Source organism: Macadamia integrifolia, unplaced genomic scaffold (genome assembly GCF_013358625.1).
Source record: "Macadamia integrifolia cultivar HAES 741 unplaced genomic scaffold, SCU_Mint_v3 scaffold_227A, whole genome shotgun sequence".
NCBI classification, from domain to species: Eukaryota; Viridiplantae; Streptophyta; class Magnoliopsida; order Proteales; family Proteaceae; genus Macadamia; species Macadamia integrifolia.
Genome location: NW_024870650.1, coordinates 177,796 through 197,936, shown reverse-complemented (window position 1 = coordinate 197,936; position 20,141 = coordinate 177,796). Strand labels below are relative to the sequence as shown.

Below are 20,141 nucleotides of genomic sequence, written 5' to 3'. Positions count from 1 at the left end.
TCCCATTTCATTCGTTTGCTCTACCACTAAAATTTATAACTTACTTCGCCTCTAACCAAAAAGTCCTAAATGTTACAAATTGTAATCATGGTGTAGAAACATAAAATAACTTTACTGAGTCGTTACAACTTACAATAGCAGAACTGGTTATGAGCAACCCGAAAACGTGTGATTCCCTGGAGAAACCATCCTCTTAAATGGTAACTAAAACAAATGCAGTATTGGAAGACATGATGAATGAAATAACTACACTTCCAGTTTTTTTTCACTTGATTGATCTCCTTCCCTAGATAACTTTTGTTGACTACATCAAGAAATTTCCATATATATCACTGTTGGATAGCTGAGATCAACCATTATTGACCTGTAACTGGATTCTACATATGAGTTTCAAATGATTACTGAACAAGGCCAAGCCCTGAGGCCAACAGAGTCGGCCATATCCATTTGAACTCCTGTTTGTAGGATGTGATAACAAAACATGTTATCACAGGAGTCGATTAATAAGGAACCCAGATATGAAGGGCTTAATCACCTGTATAAATCGACAAACACAAAATGCTTTACCTCTTCAAATGATCTTGAATAATCAATCCAAATCTCAGCTTAAGTATTTCTTGAACAATGCATCAGCGATTGCATGGGCATCTCCCTGAGCCTCTACAGGGTAAAGCTCTATCCCTTCTTGCCATTTGTTTGAAAAAGATATCCATTCTCTTCTCCATTCTTCCAGTTTAAAAGCACTGTTTTCCCTCAAACTTGTTACTAAATGACTGAAGTAAGTGGAAGCCCTTGGCAGATAGTAATTTTCCAAAAGCCCACCCCAGAACTTGTTGGCTGTCCATAAGCAATAGATACTATATCATAATCAATGTAAAAAAATAAAATAATAATTAGTAAAACAAGAAATCTAGTACCAAGCAAAAATACCATAGTCATGAAGTTTGCTCTGATTGGTCGCCAAGTTATCAAACCACATTGTTATTTGTGTTCTTGCATTCCATTCATACTGAGAAAATAAGAATAATTTTAATAACTAAAATTCTCCAAGAAATTACATAAAGAAGTCCATTAAGTAAATCAATTCTTTGTTCTTACCTGCCTCAACTCATTTGGAGTTACAGCAAGACTTTTTGCACTTTCTAACCACGTTCCCAGTAGCAAATTATCATCAGAAGCCAGAAGAGTATCGATATCTTTGATGATTTGAATGAACCTTTCACCTTGAACACTTAAAGCTTTCACATCTTTCTGTCGAAAGGCAGTCACTGCATCCATATATACCTGGTTTGCAAGCTTTGATAGTACTTGTCGAGTTAAGTCGACCAAGTCATATCTGTCATAATTTACAATCAGTATGCCATCCTTGTATTTTCCACCTGCTCCGCAGGGTTTTATTATGGACTAAGAAAACAAAACAGAAAAATACATGGTGATAGTGGAGCACAAATTGAAAAAATACAATTAACAGAATGTGGTCATTAAAGAGGAACACTGGCAGGACAAATGAAAATATCATTTGATATTCTACATATCAAATGCCTCTGGGGATAACATGGAAGTAACATATGCAGAAGTCATTATGTATAATCCAAATCTAGGGCATTCTACCTATATGTGAAGCTTCCTGGAAGATCATTTCCTGCATTAAGGAATAGACGCAAAGCATGAATGACCTCCTTAGTGGAGTACCATAAATGTGGCTGAGGCAAGGAAGGGATTATTTCTCTAAGGGACGATCTTCTAGCCATGTTTAATGCAAGGTGCATCTTCCCTTTTCCTGACATGTTCGAATCAGGTCTCACCGAAGGATCCCAATCTGGGAGTTCAACAATGTAATCTTTGTTATGATCCTGCAACACACTAGCATATATGAGCAATAAACCATATTATCAGAGAAATAATTAGCATTAACTGAAGCAACATCTCATAGGTTGACAATGCATTCAAATTGGAAAACATTCAGAATAATACTCAAGGGACAAAAATTCTTTCAACTACATATGGTTGAATTAGAACTGAAAGCTCATAACTGCAAGTTAATTTCAGTGACCAATAGAGATTATTTTATTATTTTACAAACTCAAATGGGAACATTCAAATACTTCCATCAATATCTCAATTTATGAACTAGGATTCTGATCTTGGATGTCATTTTCATTTTATTAACCTCTGACAAAGAACAGGATTAATAGTTGATTGAGTGGCCATTTGGTTGCTTCTGAGTTTCCCACAAGGGAATTTTAGTCCATGGATATTCAGAAATGAAATGAATCTCAGAATTAATATAGGCAAGAAATTCTTAAAAATCCTGTATTGCCTCATCTTCCATCTCTTAGGTCCATTAACTTCATAGTTCAAAGACGTAGCACTTTCAAATGTCCATGACTTTCTCACTGAAAGTGGTAGCATCCGACAATATTTTACGGAAAAGGGCGACAGGAAGCTTCTTTATCCATATAGTAATAACCACAGTTGTCATGTGACTAGGCCACCCAAGGTGCCTAAGCGTGTTGTATTGTAATGTTGCAATGATAATCAACATAGAAGCCATATCATGCAATAGTGTGTGCTAGTGGATTGCTGGACAGTAAATGAGTGTGTGCCAGCAGTGAAGGCTTGCAATTGGGTCAGTGAGTGTCGTTGTGAAGAGCTGTAGGAGTGCTGAGTGACAAGGACATCAAGAGGTGAGTTGGAAAGTGGACGTATTGAGGAAAGGTTTTAGGAGTCCATTGATTCAACCTCCACCCCACCCCCCGCCCCCGTAGCCATCCTTGGTCAATAGTTGGTATCAGAGGTAGGGCTCTGGAGATAGCCTAACAACTCAAAGTGATCCGGTTAGTTGAAGATGGCAACATATGACAGGTTCAATAAGTTTACTTCTATAGTGCCTATTTTCGATGGATCAGATTTTGTGCTTTGGAAAAGGTTGATGCAGATTCACCTAGGCAGCTTGTGGTATGATTTGTGGGTGGCAGTTGTCAATTGTAAGAGGGGGCTTCCAAAAATAATTCCAAACTTGACTCAAAGCTAGGAGTATAGTCTTGGATGGACTGGCAAACTGTGAGTGTCAAGGTCAATTCATGCACATCAACAAAGACTATGCGGACATGCCACAAAGTTTTTATGGAGATGAGTCGAGCATTAGGAACAGTCAGTTAACAAGTATGGTTCTTACATCAAAGGCACACAGAAAGTATACGGATGAGTGATCCACCAGTGGTCTGAAGATGTATCTAGTGATAAGGATGTGGAAACTGTAGTTGACTAAAGGTGAGCTAAGATCCACTCTAGATGAGTTGAAACATGAGAGAGAGAGAGAGAGAGAGTCACAGCTACTTCAATAGGTCTCATTTTGAGAGTGGAAGGTTAAGCAAAAGAGTCCAAGTTCATTATTGAAGAACTGGAAGCTAAAGTCATCAGAAGAGACAAACGTTGCATCAGAAGCCTTGTACTACACAGGTGACAGATGCCAGATGTGATTAACATATTGTGGAAGCTCTTGAAGACCAACTGAGGAAGAAAATTTAGGATTGTACAAGGATAGAGTCAGAGAACTTAGCCTTGAGAGCAGAACTGGATGTTCAATCTCGAGTGAACAAAAGATGTAATGAAATCGAAAATGACCTTGAGAAGATAAATAAAGAGCTGGAAGAAGAAGTCACATCACTGGGAGCACAGTTGGCAAACCTTAAGAAAAGGTTAGTGCATAGTTAAAAGCATTGTGACTAATGAGTAGAAGAGCAGACAGAAAAAGGATACACAGAGGCACAGTGAGACAAGATCTCAGGCATCACAGTTTGTGAAGGCACAAATGAGTACAACCAGGGCAATAAAGAGCGTGGACCAGGACCATTTCACATGGGGAGATGCAAGGTCAAGGAGAGAAGGTAACTATGTCCCAAATCGTAAGACTAATCATGCAAGGAAAACACAAGTTACGTAGCCAGGTAGGAGAGAGGACAGATTTGGTTATATTTAGGTAACTCAGCAGAGTACGGTGAGGCATAAGGTTCCCACAGGTTGGAACATACCAATATCCAGAGATGGTAGTTTGACAGTGTTAGAGAGGTTTCCGGACTCAAGTGGCAGTGTACGTCAGGTCATTACAGAGTTATATATTGTTCGGTAGCAAGTGGCAGCATACGAAACATTGTACATGCACTGGTTCATACTGATGAGTCCACTTAAGTCTACAATTTTTTTTTTTTTTTTTTGGTGGGGGCGGGGTGTGGTGGAGAGTCTAGAGAGGCATTGATCAATTTACTAATTCACATATGTTGTTACAGAGAAGTTGGAGAATGTACAGCAATTCCATCACTGCAATTGTAAATTGTTCGGTAAAGAATCCTCCATGCTTCCTCAATTTGATAAACTGGTTTACCATAGCGGCGACGTGAGTAAGATCTAAGCCACTCCTGTAAGAGCAAACAACTAAGTTAAATCCCAAGTTATACATAGCATTGAAATTGACAACCATTAGCAACAAAACTTAAATGAAAGTTGTCTCAAATTAACAATTGATCTTAGTATGCCTTGTTCTTAACTTAGATATACATACATACTCACACAGCATCTAAAAGAACAAGCAGGAATTTATGTTTGATTATATGTGGGTGTGAAAGTGAGCATGAGAGAGAAAGTGTGTGACATGATAATATTAAAAAAAAAAAAAAAAAAAAAAAAAAAAAAAAAAAAAGCAGATGATCTCCAAAATCATGAAATAGAAATATTTACAATAGTAGCTTAAGAATCACCTTAAACCCTTTGAATGGTTCAACAAAATCTTCCCAAGCAACTGGACCAGAAAAGTTATAAAATGTCCAATATGTTTTAAATGATACATTGCATTAGGTAGCCACTGGAAATTTTAGGTTGTGCAGTTATGTGGGTTGACTTTATGGGTTTAGATATATGTGTCAATTCCATATGTTAGGGATACTATTGTCATATTTGTCAGTCTTCACTCTTCACTTTTAAGTGGCTATAGGTGTGGGCAAGCCTGTGGCACAATGGATGAGTTGTGCTATTGCAACATGTTGGTCATAGGCTCCAAAATTGGAAACATCCTCTCTTGCAAAGCAGGGGGTAAGGCTGCGTACATTTGCCCCTCCCAGACCCCACAGTAGTGGGAGCCTCGTACACTGGGTTGCCCAGTAGACTCCCCCATCCCAAGATTTGAGTATCCTTCCCATTTCTCAAACCGTGGGTTGTGTTCTTCTCTCTCATATTCTCTTCTTTCTTTCTTGACCAGATACTGATTCAGTTTCTGTAATTGTTACAGGAACAAAGTTGACATGTGACAAAGAAATGAAGCATTTCATAACTTCACGTCAACAGCATATGTATAAGTTACACAAAGTGGTAAGGTACTGTCTAGCAAACAACCCACACTACTGAGGTTTAAAGTAACAAACAATAAAAATTAGGATTTAAAGCTGTGAAATAATGTAAACAGAACATATGCAAAGCTCTAGCTTTGAAAACAAAAAACATTTTGGGAAGAAAAGGAAAGGATTCCATTTTGTCAATTTTGCAACAGGCAATAAAAAGGGCTTCAAGAACAATGTAATTATAAACTAGGGACAGGATTGGAGTTTCAGGTGAAATTTTGTACAATGATAGAATATGTCAAAGGACAAAAGATGACAAGAGAAGTTGAGAATCTTATGGATAAAGTATAAAAAAAATAGACCTCTAAAATATAAAGTTAAGTATCTAATAAGCTTTTAGGGATTTGAGCATAGTTGTCAAGGCGTCGCCACCTAAGAATCAAGGTGCCTTCTTGTGTCCAAGGCAACATCACTCCTTGTTTGATGCAAGAAAGATGACCCCACCATGGATGCCTAGGTTTCACCTTGTGGCCTTGTCACAACATGCCTTATATCATATCACTCTTTTTACACTTCACAAATTTATGCTACTTTATGTTTATTGCTTTGTTTTTTTAATATAATTATATTATATCCTATGCTTCGGTTATTATATGTTGGTTTTCTCATATTAGGTCATTATTGGCTTAATTATATCATATTTCTTTGATATGGCTCCTATGTTGCATATAAGCTTAAAAATATAATTATTATTGCTATATTACATATAACGCACGTCTAGGGTGCCTTGTCGCCTAGGCACCCGTCCAACGCCTTGGGTCACCAAAGTCGCCTTGACAACTATATTGTTTGAGTAGAAACTTAATTTTGGGAATTGTTTCTACTTAATTGAGTCATTTGAGAACAGATTTGCAGGCATAAAGAAGAGGCTTAGGGTGTCCTAGATAATCAATATCTGTGAAGAGATATGGCTTACCCTTGAAAATCATGCAAGGGAACCAATTATCAAGGTGGAATGGGAGGGTAACAATAAACGTGTTCCTTTTCTCCATTAATGCATATCGGCCATTTCTCAGGTACAACTTGGGGCATTTGGAGTTTCAGTCCTTTGTTTCATTGTATTGGGGCTTCAGAGACTTTTTAGATACAAGTAAATTAAGTGCAGGCCTCTTTTTTATATTTTCCCTCTGAAATGGCAGCCTTAAATATTCTCTATTCTTATATTTGGAACCAGGAAGATCAGCAACTTAGAGCTTCATTAGGATGTTTGGACTCCTTTGGTTTGTTCAGAGAAGGGAGGGATGCCATCCAACAAAGTTCGCAGAGGATAAACAACTGAAGTTCTCACAAATGAGATAAAGGAATGAAGAAGAGAGAAAATAATAATCAGGGTTCCCCTCAAACATTCCTTAAGTATATGAACTAATATTGCTATATGGTGCAGGACATTAAAAAACATAACAAAAAATTGTCTGAGAAAAATATTGCTTCTCATCAATACATAATTAGGCATGAACAACATAAGAGAGTAATACATCTAGTAAAATGGTTGATCCTTCAAACATAGTGGTAAGAAGGAGGCAGAGAAAGTTCCTAGCTTGACAGAAAAGGAAGAAATAGAGATAGATAATCCTACAAGCATGTGAAACTTATTTCACAATGGAGAAGTTTTAATACCTCAAGCTCCACTTTTTCACTTCGAAATGCCATTTCAGACATAAGCTCATATACAACTGGATTTTGTTCTATTCCTTCCATGCACATGCCAACCCCAACCTATATGAAGAACATGGATGATGAGATCTCTAAGAAGTTGAGAATATTTTCTGAAATTGGGGAAGAAATTGATAAGCAGAAAGAAATGTGTATATCAGGAGCTCTTCCAACTTAATTTCAATGCAACTGGTCAATGAAAGTTTACCTTATGGTATAGATAAACAATAAAATAAAATCAATAAATATGCAAAAAAATATAAACAAGGGAATATTTCCTCAAAATCAGGGGAAATCATGGGCCAATTTGATAGAAAACATGGAAATGGCGGAAAGCTGGAAAAATCTACAAATTTTTCAATGATACTTTACGGATGCTTATTTAAACATGTTAAGACTAATGCTAATCCCGATAAGGGATTAGCGCTAATCCTTGAGCCCGATAGGGGCATATTGGTCCTATCGGGCTCTTCCTTGTGGTTTAGGGTTTGTCTTCTTATGAGAGGGACAGTACTGTAATTTGGGATTTATTCTTTATGTTTTATATATATCATAATATCCTGCGATCAGAACTATTCTGGACTGATGCAGGCTGTGCTCCACATTGGGACTGTTTGCGGTTTCTCCTTCTTCTCTTTCTCTTCTCTCTTCTTCTTCTTCTTTTCTTTTCTGGTTTCTGGTTTTGGTTATAAGGATTTAATATTGTAACATGGTATCAGAGCAGGTCTAATCAAATCGATTGGTCAAAACAAAACCTATTGCTGCTGATTTCGACCAAGCGCTAATACTCTTTGGTGTGCAGCTGCCTTTTTTGCTGCAATTACTATGCCCTAATCATCATGAAGTGATCTACAGTACATGTAAATCAACTTCTATACTACTGCTATCGGTTTTTGATGCTGGTTTCTTGTTATTCTTAAAGCCGCTGGGTTTGTTCTTCACTATCGATGGCTGCTACTACTACTTTGGATTTTGTTTATACTTGCTGCTGAAAGCAGCTGCTGCCTGCTGTGCTTTTTTTTTTTACCCATCCGACTAGCCTTTCTTGCAGAATTTTTGGTCTCCTACCAAGGCTGACTCGACCCTAACTGCTGCCCCTATCGGTTGATTTTTTTTTTTTTTTTTTTTTTTTTTTTTTGAGAATTGTGGTGTCCGATTGCTCACTGCTGCTGGTTTTTCAGATCTGATTGGTATGGAACAGTATGGAACCCGATGTCGCTGTCAATGTTATGTTTCATTCTACTGCCAAGGGAGTGTGGAATGACTTGAAGGAGACCTACTCTCAGGAGAAGAACATGACCCGTATCTATGATATCTATGAAAAACTGTTTTTGTTTCACTAGTCAGACAAGCCACTTGTAGAATACTACAGTACTTTCAAGGGTATGGTTGAAGAACTCAATGTCTTCCAACCCTTGACCATTAACATTGAAAAATTGAAAGCTCAGCGTAACGAGTTCTTCGTCTCCAAATTCTTGGCTGGTCTGAACAATGACCTGAAGGCAGTGAAGGGTCACTTACTTGTAGGGGATATTGTGCCTACTCTGAATGATACCTACTCACGACTGCAGCGAATTACCTCTTCCACAAAACCTAATCAGTCTTCCAAAGACAATTCTGCCTTCCATGCCAACCATGGACGTGGTCGCGATCGTGGGGGAGGTCGTGGGTCGGCTGGTCAAGGATCTGGTGGACAGCCCTTTGAGCGTACAGCTCGCCACTGTACTTTTTGGGGAAAGCCCAACCATACTGTGAAGACTTGTTGGGCAAAGCATGGCAAACCAGAGTGGGCAATACAGTTGGCTAATCATACAATGTCAGATGATGGTACGGACACAATGGCTCCAGTTGACACTAAACCAACACCCTCTTTAGGAGATTCAGCTACCGGTCTGTGCGATGACATCAATCAGTTCCAGCGTTTGCACACTCTTGAGGCATCCTCTAATACATATAATGGTGCATCCACATCCGCTGCTACCCTAGCCCACACAGGTACCTCAATCCTTCTTACTACTACATCTACCCCCTGGATCATTGATTCAGGTGCTTCTGCCCATATGACCTGTAAGTCATCACTTTTTCAGAACTTTTCTACTAGTTCTAGTTCTAACTCTGTGATCCTTATTAATGGTGCCTCAACACCAGTTCTCGGTCATGGTTCTATTTCACCTACCCCATCCATAAACTTATCCTCTATCTTACATGTTCCTCAATTTCCATTAATTCTTCTCTCTGTGAGTCAATTTCCATTAATGCTCAGTGACATTCTTTCCTTCTTACTGTGTCTTTCAGGATCTTCACACGAGGAAGACGATTGGTGGAGGTCATGAAAAGAATGGATTATATTACCTCAACAGTGGCTGTCCTACCTCTTCCGCTGCTGCTACGGCTGTTGGAGTGTCGTTTAGGTCATTTGTCGCTTTCTAGGTTACAGCTTTTATTTCCTAGCTTTAAGTCTGCTCCTAGGTTAGAGTGTGAGACTTGTGAGTTGGGGAAACATCATCATGTGTCATTCCCCTCTCGCTCTGTGTCTCGTAGTCCGTCTTTATTTTCTTTAGTCCACTCTGATGTATGGGGTCCTTGTAGAGTCAGTAATAGATTTGGGTTTCGGTATTTTGTGACATTTGTGGATGATCATTCTCGCCTTACATGGCTTTACATGTTAAAGGACATGTCTGATTTTTTACATGTATTCAAAAAATTCCATAATGAAATAAAGACTCAGTTTGGCATTTCTATTAAAATATTTCGTTCTGATAATGCTTTAGAATATGCTCAAACTGACATTTCTGATTTTTGTGATAATAATGGGATGGTCCACCAAACTAGTTGTGCCTATACTCCACGGCAAAATGGAGTAGCAGAGAGCAAGAATCGGCACCTCCTTGAGGTTGCCTGAGCCATGATGTTGCATATGCATGTTCCTAAGCATTTTTTGTGTAATGGAGTCTTAACTGCATGTCTTTTGATTAACCGCATGCCATCATCTGTTTTGTCCGATAAATCTCCCTTCTCTATTATGTTTCCTAATTTACCAAGTTTTCCCGTTCTTCATCATGTTTTTGGGTGTGTTTTGTTCATAATTTGCACATACAAGTTGATAAGTTGTCTCCTAGATCTACTAAATGTATTTTTTTGGGTTATTCTCGTACTCAGAAATGGTAAAAGTGCTATGACCCTACTACACACAGGAACTTTGTCAGTGCCGATGTGACTTTCTTTGAAGGTACGTCATTCTACCCTCCTCCAGTGCCCTCGTCTAGTATAGAGTGGTCTTCTCCATCTCCTCCACCCATACCCTCACTTATACCCTTCCCTGATGCTCCTAATACCAGTGGCTCCCCTCCTCTACAGGTTTATCAGCGTAGGAAGATGGGACAGCCACGTGGTGAGGTGATTCCTCTAGATGCTTCACTACTTCCACTGCCGCCTTCCTCTGGTGAAGCTCCTCTTCCTCCTCCGTCTGATGACTTACCAATTGCGCACAAGAAAGGTATACGTTCTTGCACCCAAAAATCTATGGTTGTGTACCCTATTGATAACTTTGTGTCTTTATCTCATCTTCCCTCTCCCATCCATGGTCTTGCCCTATCTCTTTCCACTAACCCTATTCCCCGTACCCATATTAAGGCCCTACGTATCCCTGGACAGAAGGCTGCCATGGACGTAGAAATGGATGCTCTCTTGAGTCGTGGTACCTAGAGTCTAGTAGATTTACCTCCTGATAAGGATCTGGTAAAGTGTCGCTGGGTGTACACTGTTAAGTATCATTCTGATGGCTCTGTTGAGCGGTTGAAGGCCCGTCTGGTTGCTAAGGGGTATACTCGGACTTATGGTGTTGATTACTTTGAGACCTCCCCAGTTGCTAGACTGAATTCTGTTCTACTTATTTCTCTTATTGTCAACTTTGATTGACCCTTATTTCAGTTGGACATCAAGAATGCCTTCTTGTATGGTGATCTACAAGAAGTATATATGGAGCAACCTCCCAAGTATGTTGCTCAAGGGGAGAGTACAGGTCTATGGGCTTAAACAGTCTCCTCGGGCATGGTTTGACAAGTTTAGTGCTGCCATAGTTACTTGTGGGTTTTCTCAGTGTTATTCTGATCATCTGTGTTTGTTTGTCGTAGAGGTGATAAGCTGGTTGTGTTGGTAGTATATGTTGATGATATTATTCTGACTGGTAATGATGAGGCAGGGATCTCTGAAGTAAAAGATCATCTCCAACACCATTTTCAAACAAAGGATCTAGGCCAACTTCATTATTTCCTTGGGATTGAGGAAATCTGCTGTAAGAAATGGATCAGACTGTCTCAAAGGAAGTATGTGGTGGATCTTCTATCTGATACTGGGATGCTTACATCCAACCCGTTGATATTCCTATGGACCCTCACCAAAAGTTTGGTGTGGATGATGGTGACCCCCTCCAAGATGTGTATCAGTATAGGAGCTGATTGGCAGGTTGATTTATCTCACTGTGACTCGTCTTGACATTTTCTATGTTGTTGGAGTTCTTAGTTAGTTCATGCAGTCTCCTCAGAAATCACATTGGGATGTTGTTGTTCGTGTTCTTCGCTATCTAAAAGGTGCCCCTGGAAAAGGGTTGATTTATTGTCCTAATCAGCATATGGATATAGTGGGGTATTCTGATACTGATTGGGCTGGCTCTGCACGTGATCGACAATCTACTACTGGATACTACACATTTGTTGGAGGCAATCTTATTACGTGGCGTAGCAAGAAGCAGACTACTATGGTCTAGTGCAGAAGCAGAGTATAGAGCTATAGCTCATACTATTGCTGAGTTGATGTGGCTGCGGTCGTTACTCTTGGAGTTGGGGTTTCCAATGAACAAGCCAATGAAGATGTATTGTGACAACCAAGCTGCAGTTTACGTTGCTAGTAACCCGGTCTTCCATGAGAGGACCAAACACATAGAAGTGAACTGCCATTTTGTTTGTGATGTTGTTCTAAAGAAGCTGATTGAGACTCTGTTTGTTCAACGAATCAGTTAGCCGACATGTTCACTAAGTCCTTGTTTGCCCCTAATTTTCGCAATGGCTGTACCAAGCTGAACATGGGTGATGTGTATGCTCCAGCTGAAGGAGGAGTGTTAAGACTGACGCTAATCCCGATAAGGGATTAGTGCTAATCCTTGAGCCCGGTATCGGGCTCTTCCTTGTGGTTTAGGGTTTTTCTTCTTATGAGAGGGACAATATTGTAATTTGGGATTTATTCTTTATGTTATATATATATCATAATATCCTGCGATCAGAACTATTCTGGACTGATCGCAGGCTGTGCTCCACATTGGTACTGTTTGCGGTTTCTCATTCTTCTCTTTCTCTTCTCTCTTCTTCTTCTTCTTTTCTTTTCTGGTTTCTGCTTTTGGTTATAAGGATTTAATATTGTAACAAAACATATTTACCAAAAAATTAGGGGTATTCCGGTGCACAATGGTTTGGTTTTGAAATCCAAGTGCACAGTTTCTCACATAGGTTTTAACCAATATAGGCAATTTTTCACAAGTATGAGATGTATACCACACTATATTAATAAAGCAATACAGCCATATACAATCCATACTTAGTTGTCAAGGAGACTGGGTAACCCAAGCATTGGAGGGACCTGGATTCCTAGGTGACCCCCTTAACAACTATGATTCATACCATCCAACCATATACAATGCCTATCATCCAAAGAAATGAATGCTTTATTTTAAAGAGTTCAAAAGTAAATGAATCATTTTATGAGAAAACAGAATAGTTAGTTACATTTATGATTATGATAAAATATGCTGCATTTCATCATAGTGACACGTTAATAATCTATTTCTCTTTTTTGTCGATCGAGCCTCTTTCCTTCATTCTACTCGTCCAGCCCTCTTCACGAACTTGTACAATCAATGCCACAGAGATAGCCAACTATATTATCGAAGAAATAGGGAAACAGGTGATGATTTTGCACCAGATAAAAGCTTCCCATCTTCCTTATGGCTTCCTGCTCAAGCTAAGTAACATTACAATTCCCATTGGACCCCGGTAATTAACCTTCTTTCTTTTTTCATGATTCAGGACATTCCGATTCTGGTAATGTGACATAATCAAACTACTGCACGTGCTAACGCACAACGGTGGTCGTAGATCAGCTAGCGCTCAGGGGCGTGCCATGCATGGAAGGACTTGCTTGGTTCTCGCGGTTCACACATCAAAGTGCTTCCAAATGTGTCAGCAGGTGCGCAGAGCCGGAGCCCGGCATGTTCGCCCACTGGCTGAGTGTACACACAAGGTAATTAAATGGGGAAAACTCTGTTACTTTCCAAAAGGGGCAGGGGAGGAGTAAAACCATACCTCATTTAACAATGATGATATTCCATACTTTCCGTTCATTATACTATGATGATATTCCATGCTTTCCCTACTTAGTTTTAGTCCTTAATTCTTTCATTGAACAAAAGTCCCAGAATCACATCAAATCTCCCCTAATCTGGTGCAAATCTTGTTCTTAATGTTACAAATATTGCAGAAATCCACATTTTTCTGAGATATTAGGGCTCAAATAGGTGTTCGGTCAAATTTCCCAATTTCGCCTATTTAGAACCATTTCAACATTTCGAATAAATTTCTGATCTTTCAACAAAATATTTCGTCAGTTTTGGTGGAAGCATAGTAGTGTTCCCTTATTCCTCTCATTTCAACTTCGAACTTGAAGGAAAGAGAAATGTTTCACAATATCTCCCAAATTTTGATGGAAATTTAGAACATGATTTGCTTCTACACATATGTAGATGAATATTTCACGGAAGAAATAACCCACACATAAGCGTAACACAATCTTATGAATAGTTGATGTTTTGAGAATTGAATTGCAGAAGAAAAGTCTTTTGGAGTTAGCATGGCATATGCTCTAATGGTCTGAATGACAAAGAAGCTGTACCCCATTCTTCCTTAGACATGAATCACATGATCGATGATACATTTTAAGCTCTCCCATAGTAATTGGGAACAAAAAAAATTAGAGATTGTAACTACAATTTTAACTGATGCTGCAGTTTACACAAAACATACTATAGATTCTTTGATCTTACAGACTCCAAGAAAATGCACAAGATACATACCATAGTTGAATTTTGGCTGAGACGAGCATCAACTGGACCAGATGAAATTGCATCCAGTCGACCATACATTTCAATATTCCCTCCAAAGTTGTGCAACATACACCTGACTTGTATGTAAAAATTATGTAAGAAACACATTGCAATTATGCATAGTAATGCCCAGACTATACCATAGGTTTGAAAGGAAGGCAAAGGAGCAAAAAGAATAGAGTGATATCCTAAAAATGCAATGCTTGTAATATAACTGTGGATAAAGAGAAAATTGTGTACTACCAGACATAAGGAGTGCCATAAAATTGTGAGGAATTTTCCCATATGGGTTTGACATCAGCAAAAAGATCAAGAACTATCATCTTTCCAAATGGCACAGAATGCAGAAGCGCCTGTCAGATCCAGAGTAAGTCAATAACTAAGCAATAAATGAAAACAAGAAAACCAAGACTATCAAGTTGTATGAAGATAAAAATTATATATATATATATATATAATTCTAGCCAAATCCAATGCCAGTTCTAAGGAAGCCATTCGTACAGAACTTCAAATATCTTTGTAGGTGCAAGTCAAAGAAAGATTTAGCTTTCATTGTTTTGTGTTAATATAAATTGTTGTAGACTTGTCGCCCTTAATAGCTTGGGTTTTCAGGATAAGCGGTCGTAGACTACATATTTGTTTTCCACCACATCATCAACATTTTTCAACTTCGAACACTACATGCATGAGGTGTAATCTCAACAACCCAACATCTCAGAAGTCTAGTTACTCTTTGAAGCAATATCAAATACAGGAAACCAATGTTAGCACAAGAAGAGAAGAGGAAAAGAGAGCCGCAAGCCAAGAGAAGAAAACTGGCTCATGGTTTAGTCAGAATAACAAACAATGAGGCCTCAATTATATATATATATATATATAACTTTTTTTTTTTTTGGTGGATAAGAAATTCATTACCAAAAGAAGGGGGAGGAAATATACAAGCCCTAAGGCAAAAAAAAAAAAAATACACCCAAGTCCCAAGTACAGAAATACCCTGCGGTAACTTAACACTGTTAATTTATGGTACTCTTGGCGTCTGGAAATGCCATCTAGTGTTGCTGTTATTGGAGACCAAGATCAGGATGCTATCTGAAGAATCGTTAATTTAAGGAATAAGTAAATTATGAAAACATTTTTTTTTTTAAATCATAAGAAACATTCCCAACAAATTGAACCATTATCATCTGCCAATGAAAAAGAATTTTCCATTGCTTCCCATGGACATTTAGTACGCTTTTCTGAAGACTTTGTTATTTTAAGTCACGAAATGAGATAGACCTGTTCAAGTCTTCAAGATGGAGTTCTGGTTAAGCAAATACTAAAAATAAAAGAAACTCCTAATCAACACAAATATACTTCAGCACACACAAGTATCTACAGTTCTACACTAGTTAAAGAGCTTGCAAAGCTAAGAATTTTATTTGGTACATGTAATTAGATAACCACATACTCTCATTTGTGGTGGTCTCCAGAATGCAGAATCTGATGAGAACAACCATCCCTGTGTAGTGTGAAAACAATCATGAGGCAACAATTTTTTGTACCATAAAGGAACTATCACTCTGCACAATGCAATAATAAAAACTAAGCTCTTATTTACGTGACTAATGCCAGATACATGCAGTTCCTCAAAATGCATATCGTGACCATTTCATCATGCATGTTTTCTGTGGAGTGTTTTTCAGAAAAGAGTGATATAATTGCAAAATGGAGGTTGCCCCATATTGGACATCATCAAATTTGTGATGAGAGCAACAACGATCATCATAAGAAGAATATGCCCTCACACATATTTCAGTAAGTGGCTTCAACAAATCATAGCTAACCTCCCAGTTGCATTATATTGGATGTAACCTCATTAGGATTTAAAGAGTAAAATATATACCCCCAACAGACCAAAAGAGCCAATTCCCTAGAAATCCACTCAAACACTTAACCATGATATCTTTTTTTTTTTTTTTTTTTTCTTTTGGGGGGGTGGGGCCGTGGGGGGCGGTGGGTTAGAGTTCATGTACTAAGGGTATTATGGGTACTTGACTATACTTTGTTATAAGATTTTTATTTTTTTTTTCTCTTCTACCTCTCTAGGTGCTTTTATAGTGCGCGAGTGGCACAACGGTTAAATTGCACTAATGCAACATGTTGGTCACAGGTTCAAAACATGGAAACAGCCTCTTCTACGAAGTAGGGGGGAAGGCTACGTACACTTGCCCCTCCCAGACCCTGTAGTAGTGGGAGCCTTGTGCACTGGATTGCTCTCTCTAGGTGCTTTTATGTTAGTGTAAGGGTGGGGAGCATTGATGTGATTCTACATATGATTGACAAGTTAGTAAATATAGGTGAGAGAAATCATTTCTCTCCCCAAGCATTCCACGCACTCTACTTTCGTCCTTCTTCTTCTTCCACCTTTTATCTTCCTCTCATCCTCTTCATTTCTCTCCCGAAGCAAAAGCTTATTTCAACTCCATTTGTCAACTCTGGCAATCAACTTGGTGATATGTTTACATAGACGTTGTTTCAACCTGTGCTTGTGGCAGTTGTTCCAAGCTGATACTCCAGCTTGAGGGGGACTGTTAGAGAGTGTGTCTCGAATGAAGGTCCATAGGTATCATGGACCTCTGTAGTTTGTATCATGGGATTATGTCTTTGTATAAATAATTTATTTTCTTATTCTTTCTTACCTTTCCTATTGTAATTGGACTATAGGTTTCTATTGTGATTAGACTTAAGCTTAGCTAATAAGAGTTCTATTCCATTATGTAATCTGTTCAAATTAATATAAATAACTAATCATAGATGAATCAACCAAGAGCATTCTAGATGAGGTCCCATGGTGTATGCTCTTCACCAGTGACATCATTTTAGTAGATGAGACTAAAGCAGGGATTAAAGCTAAGTCACGAATTTGGAGCTATGGAAATCAACCTTGGAAACAAGAGGTTTTAAGATTAGTAGATCAAAGACGGAGTATATGATGTGTAATTTTGGCCACTCTAATAGATAATGAAATGGTGAAAATTGAGGAGAGATTTTGTAAAGTGACTATTTTAGATATCTGGGGGTCAACCATAAATAAAGAAGGTGACATAGAGGATAATGTTTCACAAAGAATTAAAGTGGGATGGATGAAATGGAGAGGAACGTCCAGAGTGTTGTGTGACCGGCATATCCCTTTAAAGCTTAAAGGAAAATTCTATAGGACTGTTGTGAGACCAGCAATGATGTATGGGGCAAAATGTTGAGTAGTTAAGAAGTATCATATAGAGAAGCTATGTGTAGATGAGGATGTTAAGATGGATGTGTGACAAAATTAAGAAATATAAGGTAAGGAATGAACATATTATAGCTAATTTAGGAGTTTCCCAAATCAACGACAAGTTTCGTGAAACTCTTGAGGTGGTATGGCCATGTTCAAACTTCAAAGGTGGCCTGAGGATGCCCCAGTAAGGAGGAGAGACCTGATTCAAATGGAATGAGCTGAAAGAGCCAAGGGCAGGCCTAAAATGACCATAGGCGAAGTGGAGGAATGGCATGCATAGTCTTGGTCTTGTCCCTAGTATGACCTTGGACAAAGCCTATTGGAGGGCTAGGATCCAATTAGCCGACCCCATTTAAGTGAGATTGTCCTGATTTGTATGGATGTGCCTCTTTCTTCTTACTCTCATATATCTACTTTCATCTTTCTCACCTCATCTCTCATCTCTCATCTTTTCATCTCTTCCTTCCACAATTCTGTTCGGATTTTTTTTTTTTTTTTTGTTACAGATCCATGTAGCCGACCCCATTAAGTTGGGATAAGGCTGAGTTTGTTGTAGTTTTTGATTGGCTGGTCTATAGGAATTATTCTCTCTATCGCACAGCTTTCTCTCCTACCTCTCGACTTCTCCCATCTTCTTCCTCTCCTTTCTCATATTATGGTTTCTTAAGTTCTGATATTATTACGGTGACTTTACTGAAAATTTGCCTGAATTCTCCAATCTCCAGAAACTCTTTTCAGCTTTAGAGTGAGCAGACCTGATATGTATAGCCACAGATTCAACCTCCCACTCGGGATAGTCTTTCCATCTTAGTGTTTGGTTGTGCCCTGCTTTGGGAGGGCTTATTATAATTGTCTTTATCTCTCATATTCTCAAATAAAATCGCGTCACCAATAAAATAAAAAAGGACTCTTAAAGTTCTTTTGGGACCTTAGATCCCTACCTAATCATGATCGAGTACAAACCATGTTAACTATGAAAAAACAATCAAAATTGTATACACTTCTCATGAATAAATATTACATTTAAAAAAAAAAAAACTCTAAGTCTCCAGATGGTTTTAAATGTCAAATATGAGGATTTATTAATGCATATCATAAGGGAAATAAGAGTGAGAAACATACTTGCATTAGCCACACAGCATCCTTATCACCTTTAGACATTGCCTTAAAAACAGCAGCTCCAAGCAATGAGATGTATGCTGGATTGTCTGTAGGTGGTGAGTTTTCATTGAATGTGTCACTACATTTTGAACATGATGACAGGTGGGTTATCAGTCCAGGACCCAGGTAAACAATTATGATATAAAACTCCAAATAAGAATGGCAGAGCCAAGCAGACAGACATAGAGATTATCACAGAGAAAAAAATCCTGTAATCTATTCTGCAAGAAATTAGAAGTTATTTCTGACAGAACGTGAGAAAGCATTGCTACGCTAGATCCAGTGTAGATACACTTTAAGATATTAAAGATAAACAGTACATTAAAAGAAATATCCAAAATGACCATAATCATAAATTAAGATGCTGAAGCTTGAGACTGAAACAGTGAAACTATAACACTTGAAGTGCATCAATGATGGTTTCAGGCTGAATTGAGAAAATTCACATTCCTCTAAAATTATATCAGAAATGAATGACTAATATATAAAAGATTGCTTGAAGAACAAGGAAATTTTTTTTGGCATATTTAAGGTAGTTTTTTACAGAAAATGGTGTTCAAGAAGGTTTTTGCAATTGGTAATCAACTCAACTGAACTCAGCCTTATCCCAACTAAATGGGGTCAGAATTTCAATTGGTTACTCTCTAAAAAGTTTATGATCCATTCACTCATCTGATCAAACTTACTAATGGCAGCTTCAAAATTTTGAGTTCACCAAATACATCATGCTTAGATATTTGACTCGATGAATTTTCTCCTAGAACCAATCGGAAAAGTTTGTCACCACTAACCAATAGCAAGGGTGATCTGTTTATTTGGGTGAATAAGTGTGAAATTTAAACACACGGGAAAGTCATTTTCATACGCTCTAAAGGAAATATATATAAAAAATAAAAATTATAAACAAAACTGCCAAGATAAAAATAAAAAAAAATCCAAGACCATGAAACAGATTACCAGTTGTAGATGTCAGTTACGTCACCATATTCTGCAATACAACAACAGAAGGTGAGAAACATAAAGTAATAAATAGATAATTGAGAAGGAGAAAATTAACAGAAAGATCATTCTATGCAAAGAAAGTCTGTGATAGACAAATAATTATGAGCGCCACTAGACATGAATAAAGAGGACTGTCATGGAAACATCAATCACCCTAGTAGACCAGGCCAATGCAAAATTGGGCTGGAAAAAACTAAGTGCTTGAGTCACAGTGTCTCTTGAGCTGGCTGTTTTGTTTGTCATTTAGTATCCAAGAGTCTCTCAGGGATTCTTGGCTTCAGCTTAATTAACTCAGATCATTGGGCTATTTTTGGCAAGTTTAGTTTGTCAGGTATTCACTTAATTTTCACTTGCTAGGAGCATTTGGGTAATTTTAGTTCATCTGGTGTATTTAGGTAATTTAGTTTACCTTCAAAAGTAAGTCAACTTCATTAATTGGACATTACAATCACTATATTAGACACATTAAGTACCCTATTGCTCAAAGGGATTTCCTGTTTCAATGGAAACCAAGAAGTGGTAA

General features: G+C 38.2%; 1 protein-coding gene across 3 annotated transcripts in view; it reads right to left on the bottom strand.

The window, feature by feature from the left end:
* Positions 1-88: 88 nt before the first annotated feature.
* LOC122071439 (alpha-N-acetylglucosaminidase) overlaps positions 89-20,141 on the bottom strand; it is a 38,020-nt gene continuing 17,967 nt past the window's right edge. The window contains exons 9-20 of one of the 3 annotated variants that reach the window (XM_042635794.1): positions 19,574-19,604; positions 18,578-18,695; positions 15,647-15,697; positions 14,440-14,549; positions 14,167-14,269; positions 7,011-7,109; positions 4,308-4,418; positions 1,612-1,853; positions 1,099-1,336; positions 931-1,009; positions 568-837; positions 89-455 (exon numbers count right to left, since the gene is read on the bottom strand). In XM_042635794.1, the coding sequence (XP_042491728.1) occupies positions 602-837; positions 931-1,009; positions 1,099-1,336; positions 1,612-1,853; positions 4,308-4,418; positions 7,011-7,109; positions 14,167-14,269; positions 14,440-14,549; positions 15,647-15,697; positions 18,578-18,695; positions 19,574-19,604 (1,418 nt within the window). In that variant the 3' untranslated portion in view covers positions 89-455; positions 568-601. Of the gene's footprint in view, positions 838-930; positions 1,010-1,098; positions 1,337-1,611; positions 1,854-4,307; positions 4,419-7,010; positions 7,110-14,166; positions 14,270-14,439; positions 14,550-15,646; positions 15,698-18,577; positions 18,696-19,573; positions 19,605-20,141 lie in introns of all 3 variants that reach the window. The other 2 variants (XM_042635795.1, XM_042635793.1) reach the window with 2 other exon arrangements.